At 33.4% G+C, this 16,481-nt stretch overlaps 2 protein-coding genes across 2 annotated transcripts in view; one reads left to right on the plus strand and one right to left on the minus strand.

Annotated features, from left to right (window-relative positions):
- The window catches only part of LOC126810814 (WD repeat-containing protein 90), a 33,112-nt gene extending 20,158 nt beyond the window's left edge, over window positions 1-12,954 (minus strand). Inside the window, exons 1-16 of the mRNA XM_050536098.2 lie at window positions 12,820-12,954; window positions 10,192-10,283; window positions 9,616-9,928; window positions 8,895-9,065; window positions 8,330-8,453; window positions 7,734-7,801; window positions 5,839-5,936; window positions 5,130-5,285; window positions 4,227-4,286; window positions 3,848-3,916; window positions 3,138-3,248; window positions 2,456-2,601; window positions 1,842-1,899; window positions 1,342-1,460; window positions 879-1,040; window positions 218-339 (exon numbers count right to left, since the gene is read on the minus strand). Coding sequence (XP_050392055.2) covers window positions 218-339; window positions 879-1,040; window positions 1,342-1,460; window positions 1,842-1,899; window positions 2,456-2,601; window positions 3,138-3,248; window positions 3,848-3,916; window positions 4,227-4,286; window positions 5,130-5,285; window positions 5,839-5,936; window positions 7,734-7,801; window positions 8,330-8,453; window positions 8,895-9,065; window positions 9,616-9,928; window positions 10,192-10,283; window positions 12,820-12,829 — 1,879 coding nt within the window. The 5' untranslated portion in view covers window positions 12,830-12,954. The remainder of the gene's footprint in view (window positions 1-217; window positions 340-878; window positions 1,041-1,341; window positions 1,461-1,841; window positions 1,900-2,455; window positions 2,602-3,137; window positions 3,249-3,847; window positions 3,917-4,226; window positions 4,287-5,129; window positions 5,286-5,838; window positions 5,937-7,733; window positions 7,802-8,329; window positions 8,454-8,894; window positions 9,066-9,615; window positions 9,929-10,191; window positions 10,284-12,819) is intronic.
- Window positions 12,955-13,025: 71 nt separating this feature from the next.
- The window catches only part of LOC126809672 (MICAL-like protein 2), a 51,500-nt gene continuing 48,044 nt past the window's right edge, over window positions 13,026-16,481 (plus strand). Inside the window, exon 1 of the mRNA XM_050534342.2 lies at window positions 13,026-13,133. The gene's annotated coding sequence lies outside the window, so the exon portion shown is untranslated. The remainder of the gene's footprint in view (window positions 13,134-16,481) is intronic.

The following is a 16,481-nucleotide window of genomic DNA, read 5'->3' on the forward strand; positions in this document are numbered from 1 at the left end:
TTTGAGTATATAAGTAACAAGTAGGTGCACTACTGGACATAAGGCAGGTGGGAGCAACGCTATCAACCTTAAGTCAATCTATATCACCTGCTTCGTTAATTTTATGACTTAGATATGAACCAGGTGAATCAAATCACAATACCTGAATCACAATAAATATTGCATCATGATTGAAATCACAATATCCAGCACTCGTGTAGTCCCACAATCTATTTACCTGTTTTTACTTCTTTATCTTTCGTTGATTTTTTATTGACAGGAAGCAGACGTCTGACATGTTGAACAGCAACTTTCTGATAATCTATCTTTATCACATGACCAGATTTACTACACGCATATCTGAAAATCATAATTGTTTTTAAACATAATAAAACCATATTTAGTCCAGTTTAGTCAATTTCTTCCCAATTAATTACATAGGAACCTCACTAAACTATAACAAAGTTTGCTATAACACCAATTTCAGTATAAGGAGGAAGTCAATTAGTAAAGCCTCAAGCCTCATCAGTGTATTGAAAACAAGTACAAGCATATTATTGACCATTGTGACTTTTCAAAAATTGTAGTCCATCCATCAATCAATGTGTAAATTTCAAAAGAACAAGTTTCATGTTGATCATATTTGAATTGATAGAGCTATAAGCTTTATTGAAGAGCCTTGCCCCAAGAGGAATAAGAAAAAGATGTCAATGGAAACAGATCTTGATTATTTATTTCATACACAATAAATTGTAGTTTTTCAGTCAATTCCAATTTTCTTGAACGATACATGTTTAAGAAAAACAAAACCCCTTACTCATTTTTAACATTACACATATCTCAAAGTTGATTCTTAAATTTTCTATTCAGTTTGTGTAAGAATCTTTTTAAAAACTTACATAATTTTATTGGTGGATTCCTTATCAGGTTGAACACAATTTTCAAAACAGATATCTGTTAAATCCATGTTATGATGTTCTCCTAGAGATACTGGCGCTGATCTTAATGATCCTTCTTTTACACGCCATAATCTCACATTATCACGTCCACACGATACCATTCTAATGAAAAAAAAAGAGGAAAGAAATTTCTAAGAATTATTTTTTTATTTCATTCCATGTTACATTATTAAACTGTCATGAAATTCCATAAAGAAACAGTAATAGACAACTATATTATGTTTGCTTAAAATCTCTGATCGCCATTTGAGGGACAGTTAATCCTGTCAAAACTACAGTATTGTGTAAGTTGAACCTCTAAAAGGAATATTTGAATGAAATTACTACAAGAAGTACCTAAAATAACGTAGAAAAAGACTCAACAATGTATCATTTCTATCTATAATCAATCTAACAGACTTACCTTGTTTCATCAAATCCTGCAATCTTCATTCTAACAATATCTACATCAGTGTGAGCTTTAGCCATGACAGACATCTCTCTAGATTTTAACACTTTAGATGTATTCCATATTACCACCATCTGTATATAGAATAAAAGATATCAACAATTATATACTATATCTTTGACTTAGAATACGATTTTCTTTTGTTACTGTTATAAGTGGGTGTATAATACACACATTCTATAAATTACATTACATTGTATTATGAATGGTTAATTATTTTCTTTATCACATTAATATATTAGCAAAATAAGTATACGATTTTCTTTTGTTACTGTTATAAGTGGGTGTATAATACACACATTCTATAAATTACATTACATTGTATTATGAATGGTTAATTATTTTCTTTATCACATTAATATATTAGCAAAATAAGTATCAAAATGTTAACTGTATAATTCTAGAGTGTAGAAAGATGTGAAAAAAAAAGTTTGAAGTTTAAATAAATATATTACATTTTTCCCTTGACCATCTTTACCAACACCACATAAAACATTACCATTAGTAGAAAAACTATAAAGGAAAAAACAAATAGTCAAATAGCTACAGCATAATAACAATATGGTCTAATGGAAGATAATAGGTAAACTCAAGAGTTGTCTCACATTTACTAAAACAAAACAACCCAGAAACCAGTTGTCTGTTATCATTATAAAAACTGTGTGGTCTAAGGGCAGATAATAGGTAACTCAAGAGTTGTCTCCCATTTACTAAAATTCAACTAAAAGACCAGGCGTTGGGGAGGTCATTTCAATATGGAAAAAAATCAATCATAACCCCATGTGGTCTCTAATTTGGCATGTGGGAGTTTATGACCTTCCCGAACTACCAGATATTGACCCAACTCCCCTAAAAACACAGGACAAACAGTATATGAAAACTGGACAGACTTAACTACATGGACCCTGAAGTGGCAAGTGCTACCGGATGTTCTGGTAAAAGATACAGTAAAGCTATTATTGTAACTTTCTTTTTGCATTGTTTATGTCCTCTGGAATACATATCTGCATCGTTTTATTTCAGAATAATCTTGCTTACATGGAGATTTAAAAGAATTAATGGAACAAACCTTAGAGAGTGTAAAGAATGGGTGTGTGTTTTACACATGGCTAAACATTCACCATTATGAAATCTCCATACTCTTACAAGACTCATTGTTCCTGTCTGACCTGAAGCCAGTAGAGCTGAATTACCAGTAATAGCAATAGCAGACACCTGTAAAATTTGACATGAATTAACAAGTAACCTTGGAACTACAAAATAGCCCTTTTCTACTCCAAAGAAATATTAATACTGTACTCAAATTTTAATAGCTTACAAAAATTAAGTAAATCTTAATATACATTGGCAGGAAATCTCTAGCCCAACCTGACATCGTTATCTTCCTTTTGAGTGAGCCCAGGCTGGCACACTATACTTGAGATTTCCAGGTTCGATTCCAGTGATGGCCGAGAAAGTCCCTGATTCCTCTGTCTGGTGCAAAACTGTAAATTTAGAGTAGGATGTAGCCCCAATGTCTGGGCAAAATTTCTGTCACAGTATACTTCTAGTCATATACCAATTTTCATTATCTTGATTGGTTCAGAAAAGTGTATGGTTAATCCCCATTACATTTCTTCTGAATGACATATTTTAATCCCAACAGAGCAAAATATTTTTAAAAATATAATAATTTAGTTTAAGCAGAAATAAAGGTAATTGATCCCCAGACCAGAATCTAACAACTTACGCTGTATTTACTAGATCTTTACCTTATCTGTGTGTCCAATAAAGAAACGTTGTCGTCCATTATTGACTTTCATAGCTACAACAACAGCATGACAGGGATAAACAACCGTTGTTACATCCTGTGTCCATAGAACCTGAATAACATTGAAATTAAATCATTATTTCAAACAAAGATTTGATCTTAATTTGCAATCACTATAAATTACTTTTCAAATAACATGTATTTTGCATTGGCAGCAATGTGTAAGTACGGACACTAGTCTTAGTGAATATAGGAGCCACAATGGCTCATAGATAGGCGCCAACGCCCATGTTGACTGACCAAGTTACTCAGTTTTTTTCCATAAAAACCTGGTTTCCCTTTATCAGTGGTGCAGAACTGAGGAGCTGGCACTGGAAAGCATCCACCTCTGTACTTATTCGTGTGCACATAAATGAAGCCTTGACAGTTGAAATTTGGTAAAGAGCAGGCAGAAAGACAGCTGATCAGGAAAATGTTTCCACATAGCACACTGCATTAGTCTAGTTGGTGCATAAACCCCATTTCATTTAGTGAGTATATGGAGACTCCACCAGGTAGTCAACTTTTATAATTGGTATAAAGTGTTTACTTTTTCTAGAATACATGATACTACTTCTAATTTGTTTGGAAAGTTCATATTGATCATTATTTTCATTGTAGTTCTGTATTACTATACTTACATTGAATTTTTAAAATACACAGACAACTTACCTCCTTATATGTTCCACCACCAAACCCAACTATTTTTTTCAACTTTAATATTGGATCAGGTTCTAATTGCTAAAATATAAATTAAAATCATACAGATTTTAGTAACAAACCACTACATATTTATTTTCTCAAAATATACTTTAAAGCCGTTGATCGCCATTTGTGTGATTTTGAATTTGTAGCTAATTATAATATTGGGATACAATAAATGGAATTTCAGTCCAAAAAAATTTCAATTCTATTCAGTAGTTACAAAGATATGATAAATTGAAAATTACATAACTTTCATCATTATCTTGCAGATGACATAAATAAGTCTTTTTTATAATACTGAACTTAAACATAATTTATATTTAGACATTCATTAGAAAGATCTTACTGTAAAGTTGTCTTTCTTATTAACTACTGTCGTTGGACCTTTCACTTTATTCCTGCTTATCTGAAAAATCAAATCAAAATTTGAAAAAAAAACCCACAAATCCCCAATATTTTAAGATTGTAACTAAAATGTTTTGTAGGCTCCTCAATGTGCGCAATGTGAGTCAACTGGTGTGGTTTCGATTCCCCGGTTGTACATGACAAGGAGTAGAGTCGCATGTCTAACCTCATGGGTTTTCTGCAGGTCCTTTGGTTTACTCCCACTGCTAAAGACCCCTACTTGCAAGCGAATTTTTGAAATAAAATTGAACCATATGTTAGTCCCTAAATGACCTAGTTTGTGTCGAGTGGACTTTAAAACCCATTTCTCTGTCTCTCTCTCAATTTTAAAGTCAAAAATGTGCAACCACATCAGTTTTCTTACAATATACAGTTTACTATTCTTCTCTTGTGTCAATTCACAAAGCTAACAATTTTATTCACGTTTGTTTTGTTGGGTTTATACTTTTTGCAGTCAGTGTTGATTTTAACTTTGTAAAATAAAAGTTTGTATTTGTTTACTGTCTATACTGTCTGTCTATTCGGGGGAGTTTGATTCTGTTCATCAGAACTTATTGGTGTGGTTCCCCTTGTGAATAGTGCAGGATGGAGGGCCCGGCAAGGGACAATGTATAGTCGTTTGGTTGGTACAAAAACCAAGGTCCCATGTACACAATGGCATGCACGTAAAATAACCCTTGACAGTTGGAATTCATAATAAGAGTAGGCTGTAGTACCGCTGTCTGGAGAAAATTTCCCTCATAGCACACTATATGACGTATGTCTGTGTTCATTAGCCCAGTTCGTGCAGAACAGTAGGACGTTAAATCACATTTCATATCTATTGAGCAGTTTTTCAGCTTACCTCTCGTCCAGTACGTTTATCTTCTCTATGTACAACAACATCGTCATCAGTTTTAGCAAACAGATGAACATCTCCTAACTCATCATGTGCTACAGACCACGTATCAACAACACCTACTTCTGGTAAATCAGAATTTACATGTTGCCGTGTCTTTTTCTGAAATATAAATTTATCATGACTTCTTATAAACACATCAATGGTGTATTCTCATCAGTCTGAATAGGAATCTAACAGTTATATGTAAAAAGATGCATTTTTGTTGATCAAATTCAAATTTCATTAAATAAAAAAGTCTTTTTTCCACTGGAATTTAATGCTACAAGTGCTACACTGTACACGGCTGACAATTTTTTGTTTAAAAAAAATGGAAATTTTGTTTTGGAATTACGTTTTTTTTGTTCTTATTTCAGGAGATGGTTAATTCATTCTGTCTATATAATATTGTACAGATACTGACTTTGATTTTAATAATTGGGCCAATAAAATGTTCTTATGTGATTTCTGCTCTTTTTTCTGCAAATATGAAAATTAACCAGCCTTTAAGGTTATAGAAATATTCCTCCTGAGTTTTATAACTGCAATATCTATTGGATATGTGCCAACTCCACTGTGGGATTGTTATGCATTTAAAAACCGTTCAAAACATATCTTTTGATTCTTTAAACAAAATATTTAGTTGAAAGTCTATGATGAGTAAAGAGAATATTACCTCTCTTGGTGCTGTTACTTTATTTATCATAGTTACTCTATCAGATACACATTTACTTATATCCACTGTTTTAGATGATTGTCGAACCGGTTCTACATCTGTAATACAATAAATGTAATAATTCATTCATAGAACCGCCTCTCTATAATATATGACATAATGAGCAAACCAACAAAATGTATGCATATATTTAAGGGCTTTTACATGCAGCTCTATTCTCTAGAAGCTTACAAAAACAAAAATGGGTCAAAAATGTAAAGTGAGTGAATATCCTGATTGATTTACATTTAATGTTTTTAATTTTATTGTAATTTCTAATCAGTAATGTTCTGTGAAATAGATGGTTAGTTCAAATTGAATTATTGGTGTTTATACATGGTACAATGTAAGCCCAGTCAACAAGTTTATCTTTTTGTCATTTGTGGATCAGCAATTTTTAATTCCTTCAATTAAGAGCATCAATATTGCTTGAAATGGACCAACTTTGAATAATAATTTGTGTTTTCAATGTTGAATATTATGGACAGTATTAAGTAGTAGTTATTAGCACCCTTTCCGAGGTGTATCGGTGAATATCAGGACAGTTTTGGTCGAGGGCCCAGCCGAGGCGAAGCCGAGGCGGCCCCCGACCAAAACTGTCCTGATATTCACCGATACACCGAGGAAAGGTGCTAATAAGTTACTTACATCACATTTCTATCGAGTATTGTGAACCAACATGTGAAAAATAGTATTTATCATCGAGTCGTTTCAACCGAAAAGTGACAAATACTTTCTGCTCTTTCATTATTTATCCCTTTCTGAGCCTCACGTTACATTTCATGGTAGAATGATTTTGCTGTGGAGAGACGACCTGAGTAGTATTTACACGTGCGTCTTGCTATGATACTCTGAGCGTAAAACAATCACGTGTTTGTTTAGACCACACCGTCAAAACATCTTATCTATGGCGTAGAGGACTGCGATATTATTAAATGTAGTGTAAAGGAAATGCGAAACGTGGGTCATTCCTGGTGAAAGTATGCATCGGCGGATGGTTCTTCCGTTGAAATTTATTTGTAATAAAGTTTATGACTTTCTAGGCGTTTTTTTCATCCTGCTTATTATCAATGCCTGTGAAGTGTCCAGCAAGAGAACTGCGCCTTCTATCATCACAATTAATTAAAATAATTATTCAATATTCTAATATATATATTTTGCATATTAATATAAATCAAACCAAATTATAAAATAGATGCCAATTGATATGTATAATAATTGATTTTTGTAATATGTTGTTATGTTAATTTAATGTCATTGTATATGTTTTTGAACTGCCATGTAGTTCCCCCCATTTTATTTTGTTACTATGATTTTGACTAGTTGTTTCATGTACATTGGTTAGAGCCATCGTCTTCATTTGCGATCTGGATCGGACTAAACGTCCGCTACTGATTGCTTGATAGGTATCTAAAACGGTTTAAAAGTATCCGTGTATCAGAAATGAACAGTACTCTTTCTGTACATTATGAACAGTACTCTTTCTGTACATTACTGTTACACGGATACTTTTAAGCATGTATTGCGATTAAACAGGACAGTTTTATCAAAGGTTACCAGTGGCAACGAGTAGAAGTGGGATGTAAGTTAGAGCTATATGCCCTTTAAAAAATGAAAATGTGAGAATATCTGAAAGAGCTACAGAATTCCACAGCATAGTAAATAAGATATTTGGTAAATCAGCAAGACCCTATTTGTTTAAAAGCGGGCTGCACAAAATCATTTACAAACATTTGTGTTTCTGAATGTGGCCCCATGGCCCAGACTCCTACTCAAAAAATAAAAACCAATGTAACTCAGTGATAACAGATGAAATAAATGGAGAAAAATATATCAGATTTTCTATTTGAACTTACTTCCACTAGATCTCTGGTTTGTAAACTGGATAGAATCAAATGGCTTCATTTCAGTCTCTGTCGGAAATCTAAAATATAATATATCTTGTTGTTAAATACAGATTGGTCCTACTAAATAAATCATTCACAACTGCCGTTTTCAATTTCTGTTCTCCATCTAATTTTCATTATATTTCTCATAATATTTGAATGGTATTGCCAGATTAACCAGGTCATGTATTGATATGAAATAAAATGAAATGGGGTTTAACGTCCTACTGTTCTACTCCGAACTGGGCTAATGAAGACGGGCATACGCCATACAGTGTGCCATGAGGGAAATTTTGCCCGGACAGCAGCACTACGGCCTACTTTTATATCGAATTCCAACTGTCAAGGGATCTTTTATGTGCACGGCAATGCGAACACGTACCATCTGAACGACTAGACAGCAGTCCATGTCAGGCCCTCCATCCTGCATAAGCGACAAGGGGAAACCATGCCAGAAAATTTGGACGAACTTTCTCGGCTAAAGTATTGATATGTGTAAGGTTATGTATAGAACCGTATTACCTGGCATATATGTACACCAGAATCATCCAAATTGAGAATCTTACCGAATTATATCATAGACATCATGCCAGTTAGAACCTTTCAATAAAGGAAAAGCCATTTCTCTTGGCATTGGTGCTATATTTCCAGGAACCATGCCCCTTTTCTTACTTTCTTCAAATGTTATTCCTTGAAAATAATCACAAGCATTGAAAACAAAAATACAGAACACTATTGTTAGAGAAAAGTTTATATCTAACATGTATTATAAAATATGGTGAATTTTAAATTTTCGAAACAGTACCTTTTTTTCTGATTCCATTCTATCTGATCCTTCAATAAATAATTCAGTTGCCAGGATAATTGCATTTTCATTAATAAGGAGAATACAAATTCTCTGTTCCTAATAATCTCTATCAAGCTGTTTCGAAGCCACATACAGGTATTTATTTTATTTAAATTACCGGTACTATAAGACAGAAAGTTCCAGAGAGATGGATAGGTTATAATTTAAAACAAATATCTTAGTGACACAAAAATATTTGGATGGACATAAGGATAGGATGAAGGACAGAAGGAGATATAAACACAACCTTTAAGGCAGGAGACATCCACATATATTTTAATTACCTGGATCATACATCATATCACTGGTGTAGATATTTTTAACAATCATATTAGCACATAACCGGATACTCTTGATGAAATGATATTTTCTGTTTAAGTAAGTTGATAAAATATGTTCAAAATCTAATGATAAGACAGTCCACCGAGCTGTAATAGGTGTTGGTCCACCTTGATCTATCAAAAAAAAAAATGGATTATGGTTATAATAATTTCAAATATCTAACATTACTTAAAATCGTTGTTGCCGATCATGCATCCTCTGGACCATGTCTAATTTTTCATGGTTTAATCCTCAGCTTGGATTCCATCAGATTAAACATTTATAGGTGATGATGACTTGTTACTAGCTTCTGCAGAGGATGTTAAATGTTACAAAATTTTCAAGTCTTTTTCAATAGTGAACGGAATTGACTTATTTTTAGGCTGATATTCCTTTTAGAAATCTAAACTTTCACAATACTGTAGTTTGCAAGGGATTCACAATGAAGACCATAAATGAATTATTTTTTTAAGATTAAAAATTAAAGAAAACATGAATGCCAAATTTTCCACACTGACCATTTATTGTGTCATATTATCTTTGCTGAGGCTTTGCATATATGTGAAATAGTCTTTATGGTATGACAATATTAATTTGAATGAAGAACCCATCTCACTGGTCAAATACACAAAATGTATTATTTAAAATCATAGCTCTAATTGTTTACAATCTGGGAGGTCTCACCTCTACTGCCAATAGAAGCATATGATGAAACTGATCCTTGAGATGCATGACATATAAATGGAAACTGTAAACATGTTGATGTTGATTTAAATTCTTTAAATAAATTAGAGAAGGAAACTCTAACGACTAGATTATCTTGAGTTGCAACATCAACATGGACAACAAAATATTTGGCTGGAATTGGTCTGAACATCAAATACATGTATCGTCCTGTCAACCCCAAGGATTGAGAACCAGTTTTAGGCAGCTGCAAATAATTCCCTGCAGGAATAGAACCCGATATTCGGTAAACTGTTCCTTTTAAAATCTTGTCCTGGAATATAAAACCAGAGAGGAAATAAAAACAGAAATAAGCAGAAAACTATTTCTGTAAACAAGAAAGTTAATTTTTCTGCAACCATGCTTATTGCTGAATGTTTCATAAAATTTGGAGAGAGTTTTAACTTCAGGGCACTGTAGGCTCCAATGTGAAAGCATTTGACAGAAGGATGGGGATATGAAAATAAATGCCAACATCAATATTTTAACAAAAGTTACAATGATCATTTTAAAAAGATAATTTGATAATAAACCAACCATTGCAGATGCCACTTCTCCTTCCTTGGTTGATTTCTTCCATGTTGATAAATTAAAGTGTTTGAATATATTTACATATGGATGCTGCCAAACTGGAAAAAAAGGACAATGCAATGTACTTATAAAATCAACATTATAATACATATGAATCAAGTCTGGAAATAAGCCACCTTTCACAAATACTGGCTTTGTCTGGTACATAAACCCTGGTGTCTGTCATTTTGTCCGGCTTAAATTTCCTTTTTTTCAGCTTTTTATTCAGTTTTGAAATACACATCTCTGACAAAGAAATCCAATATTTCAGATACAACTTCAATGGTGCCTTTTTCACAGAACAACATTTGGTCTCAAAGGGACAGGGATAAAGATAATGTACATCCACAATCTGTTTCACAGAGGTAATGTGAAAGCCTTCTGGTAACTTTCTGAATAATGTCTAACCTTTAATGTCACATGTAGTATAGGTCTACTTATGACATCTCATCATCAGACTTAGTAACAGAATTCGTGTCTTTTACTTTTTTTATACCTTCACATACTATTTTATGTACCCATTTACACTAAATAGGAAATATTTTGTATCAAGATACACTTCCAACGCAATTATTTTTTATCTTAAATTTAATTTAAACAATTGTTTAGAATTTAATTTGAAGAAGAAAAAAAGTTAATATGAGATCTAATTAACACGCCCTGATGTCATTCCGCTCAGTGAAAGTAGCAGACAAGCGAATATTTAATGTTGATCAGTTTGGTACATCTATAGGAAATATTAGCTTATGAAATGAATTTCTAAGAGATTTTATGTAACATTTCAACTCATTTTTAAAAGTCAACTTGTCTGCAAATAATTGTTCTAAAATTACAGCATTGGGTCATCAATACTGAGTCCTAAAAACAGTGACATTCAAATAAACAAGATAATTTCAATATATATCTTCGTTGTTGAGTTAAACATGTCCCAAAAATGGCCATTTTTATGCATTATGTTGTTTGAGTTCAATAAATTATATTTTGAAACTCAAATTAATATATTTTCTGTGACTTATTTAGAAAGGATATAAATGCATGTTTATAGTACATATCCTATAATAAATTTTGATTGTTGAATTATACAAATAGACAGTGTATTAAGGGAATTATGACTAAATTACAAAAACATATTTCTGTCAAATTTTTGGAATCACATTGTACATGTGCATGAAAATCGCTGAAAACTTAAAATAAAAATGTGACCTTCAGTAATATTATTTGTTATTAATAAAGCTACCAGTATATTCAAAGTTTGATTTGGGGATTAAAGAAGCTTATTGCTTTGGTGTATTAAATACTGAACTATTTTTATAGTAATTAACTTTTGCTAGGAAAATGTAATTTTTAGATTTGCTAATAAGTGACAATACTAGAAGCCCTTTTTACGAAAAAAACATCAGTTTCGGTTACTTATTTTAATTTGTTCATGATGTAGGTCTCGAGTTGGTATTCAAATTAAGATGGATGAAGAACAGAGGAATGCTTTATTCTGAATTCTCAGCCCTAAAAAAGTGTTGTCAGTAACAATTTAATATTGGGATTAAAAGCAGTACAGTTTTCTTTAATGAATATGAAACCGTGAAGTACACAAAACAAAGGGCCCAGGATAAAATCTTACTACCCCGTGACTTTACCAAATTACTAATTAGAATCATTGGAACTTCAAATCTTGAAGTACCTTACAATAGGGTCATGTGAAATGAAAATGAGTTGTATCAGTTCCTAATTGGCCTCAAGACTGGAAGTCCCTATTTAGAAATGTCGACTTTCACAATGTTTATAAAAGCTTGAAATCCAAAACAAAATCAATTAACGTCATTCACATCAGGTCATTCGTGAAAATCAAAACGCCAATCTGACAGCCAAGCAAATTGGAAGATTTGCATAGTCATTTGGGTAATCGTTGTAGTATATACGATGGTTAACTGAAACCGATTACGTGTATCTGTAAACAAGCTGACATCATGTATGGCACACTGGCTTGTATTGGCCTGGCACATCCATGAACAATTATAAGGTGACATTGCTGTGCAATCTGTTTGTGCATACTGGAATATAATTTTCTATCAAACAATAATTGTCAATAAATTTTATGCTATTTGATGGCATAAAATATTCACAGGGTCATGCTGGTTAATTTAATACCACAGATGTGGAGGTGGAGCACAGCAACGAAGCGTGATGGGTGGACATACACACACACTTTGATTTCATTTATATAAATTTATAGCACATATTCAAAATATCATGATTCAATGGACTGTTCACTGTCATTAAACATGCTCAGACTTGTCCATGTCACATTGATATGAGCACATTTTTCATTTTAACCTTCCAATCAAATAAAGTTTTATCCAATTCTATATTTGCAGTTCTATAAAGGGAAACGTTTATTAGTCCACATGCTTGGCTCCTCAGTTTCAGAACTTGACAAATTTCTGAAGATGAACTGTCGTCCGATTCATCAATTATGATCAATTAACCAGAATCGTGACAAATGTAAACAAATATTTTGAAACACATTTTGTACTTTATTTTTTACTTTAAGCTGAAATTTTATAAGCAGACAAGTACTGATACAATCCAACTACTTACGATGCGCCATTATCAGTTATTGTAATACTGTCAAATCGTTGAATTAGTGCTGAATGTTAAGATGATTTACAGGAATGTTTGACAGATTTGGTTTTGCCGCCATGTTGGGTTCACGCACCTGCGCGTTGATCTAGCTACTGTTTCCGGGTCGTATTGTAGACTCGGGTATAAGTCTTTTGATATTTGAACTTTTGTAACTGGATAATCGAAGTATGTAATAGGAGGGAAAGCTAACAAGAGTTTGACGTGAAGAATCAACAAGTGTCTGTTTCAAGAGAAATTAAACAAAAGTTGCTGATCAAAAATACAGACAGGTAAGATTTAGATAGGCTGTAAATGAAATATCCGAGATTCCTGTTGTCAAGTGTATAAATATATTCTCCTAGAGTAGACATATGTTTTTATTCTGTGATTATTACCGGTAGATCTACTATGATGATTACCGGTATCAATTATTATTGTCATATTATTAATGATACACAGCTCCGAGAGCCGAAATCAAATTATGGCAAGGTATGCCCTGATGCTGATATCGCTAGACGGATATGGTAGGTATTTGGTTTTGTTTGGGTGAGGGGGGTATTCGAACACTGATATTTACTAGTCTAATAATCACCAGGTTTTAAAACATTGTCACTTGTGGAGTTGTGCAGGTTTATTCACTACTGTCTGACTCTGAACCATAAATTTTAAACAGATTTCTTTGATTAGGAAATGAAAAAATGAAATGGGGTTTAACGTCCTACTGTTCTTGTCCTAAACTGGGCTAATGAAGACGGGCATACGCCATACAGTGTTCTATGAGGGAAATTTTGCCCGGGCAGCGGCGCTACGGCCTACTCTTATATCGAATTCCAACTGCCAAGGGATCTTTTATGTGCACGCCAATATGTACACGAGACCTGGTTTTTTTCGTCCCATCCAAACAACTAGATAGCTGTTCTTGTCAGGCCCTCCGTCCTGCATTGAACTGACAAGGGGAACCATGCCGGAAAATCTGGATGAACTTTCTCAGCCAATGCAGGGATCAAACACCCGACCTCCAGGCTAGCGAGCCAGCGTCTTACCCACTTAGCCACGTGGTCCACCTCTTCGATTAGGAACAAACTACTTAACATGGGTTATTATAAACTTACCTGTACAACTACATATCCCAGCGCATAAAAAAGTTCTCTCTTGTAAAACTGAACTCATCACAAACTTTGACATCAAGAAATACAAAAATGGAAGCTAATTTAAAGGAGCTAATTCGCTAATATTTGGGACTTAGAAATGGACACAAATGGGTCACAACGCATACAATAATGTAATATGAATGTATATAAATAGAGTTACATTCAATCGATTCTTTTTTTACTGTAATTTCTAATCAATTAGGTTCCCCGACATACTTTCTCAATCGAATTTCAATCTCTAGCTTCTAGTTATTCCAGTCTACGCCAATAGTATTTATTGGACATGCTCTCCAGATAAGAATATAGCGTCACCGTTTAACATGACTTGTGGAATATGCCTAGCCTCGTTTTTCGGGTCCCTTATTACAAATAGCACTGAAACGCATTATGGTACAGGATTCGTGTACCAATTGTAAAATGATCATATTGTCTTAAATATTGGATACCATAAGGCCATCTTTTCCCAGTAAGATCGCAACATCAATGTTCATTTAAACCAACAAATAAATCGTGTTTTCAATGTCGAAGATTTTGGATGATATTGAGTTGAAGACTTAGCTACTTTAAATTAAGCTTGTCTATCGTAAACAGTGTTTGTCTGTTTTACAACAATTCAAATTTTGTGTATGAATAAGCTACACTGTATTGCTCTCGGACCCAGTAATGAGTTTGGGCGTTTACAAAAATAAATACGGCCGTAGTCCGTTATTTTGTTATCGTCTTGTATTAATTATTTGGTAAGAGAGTTGGGTGAGATTATTTCCTTTGAACACATGTGCAGAACAAAAAGAACGACATTCGTTTTACAGGCCTTGAATCTCCCCTTTGAATATCTTTAATATTTCCTGATGAACTTAAGCAGTCCTGTCAATTACATGTAACCTCGGCAATCTGCTGTAGCCGAGGTAAATCCGTAAATGTCGATGTATTTTACATTTGCCTCGGGAAATTAAAAGCCAAGGCCATTGAATCATTGAATAGGTATATCAGGTTTTTTGGTTTTATTTATAAATACCAAAAATTATTATCAACAAATTATACCGCACATCGGTTTAATAATCGGCAGATAATTCCATGTCTTTCTATTTATCTTGGAATATTATTTCAGAATTTTGCATCTTGGTAACACAATTATTTTCCGCAATTCCCGGCTTCGTTTTGAAATTCACAGGCCAATGTATCCATACGAGCAGCCCATAGCCAGAGGGCAATGCCCCCCACCCCACCCCCTGAAAAAAAATTTCACGCCCATAGCTCTAAAATACCTACTGTAGACTGTGCCGGGTGTGCCCCCCCTAAAAACTTCACTGCCCCTCGAAGCTACGGGCTTGTATACAAGTGTATGCTCGGTTATTAATATTAATCACAAGAACAGCTCCATTATGAAACCCATGGAGAATGGAATTTCCAGGTGGCATTTCGTAGATCGCGATCATGCCTCAGCCAGTCAACGCTTTGAATTCTATTACCGTAAAAGGTACCAAGCCAAATGAGTTATTGTATACTACACGGATGCAGTGAAAATGGTTAAATTTAGGACAAAACTTGCACAAGTGTTTCTCACAGTGTGCATAATTAACACACAAGACCCAACAATACACGCAATCTGTGATGCCTCTTTTGACAAGTGATTTTTTGTTTTAGATAAATTTTCATAAAGACGATAAACGATGTTTAGACATCCCAAACTTTTCTTATCAAGAATGTTTTGATTTCAGTATCAGTCGAATAAAAAAAATAAAAAAGGAATTTAATCAGGAATATTATTGACATAAACAGTCGAACATGAATTAAATATGGAAATTATTGAGAAGCGGTGGCCTTTTTTCATAAAACTTTGAAAATGGACTGATAACCACAGAGCATTAGGATTAGACCCTGCGTTATGAAATATGATCAATTAAAATTATGAAATAAAGTGTATTTATTTGTAAATGTTAGCCACAAAGTTGCCTATAATTTACAGGGATGTAGGGCCTAATATAATTTATTAAAATATATATAATATACAGGGTATTTACAATTACAAGTATTCATGTAATCGGTGATATATTCATTGTGAATAAAATTTAGTAGACTAACAATCAATTGTTTTTTAATTAATGTTATTGTCTTCAGTTGCTATTTTTGTTGCCCAAACTCAAATGATCGGAAAAGTCCCGCGTTGTTGTGATTGCAACACACATGATTGTCAAAATTGTCAACCATTACTCCCCTTCAACATATTAAGATGGGTTAGCTCTGAGCTCATCACGTGACATGTACAATGTTGTGATGAACATAGTTGAAAATACAAGATCTGTGAATTGAGAATTTTATATTCTCAGTATGCTTAAAATTTGATTTGAATGGGTTTTTTACATTCACTCAGACAAATTTACACCAGGTTTAATGGTGAGGAGGGTTTTAAACTGCTTATTGTTCACCTTTAGACAAATTTGAAATCTCTATTTGAATAGTAGAGATGGCTCAGATAGTAGAGAATAC

This window comes from Patella vulgata, chromosome 2 (genome assembly GCF_932274485.2).
Source record: "Patella vulgata chromosome 2, xgPatVulg1.2, whole genome shotgun sequence".
Taxonomy (NCBI): Eukaryota; Metazoa; Mollusca; class Gastropoda; family Patellidae; genus Patella; species Patella vulgata.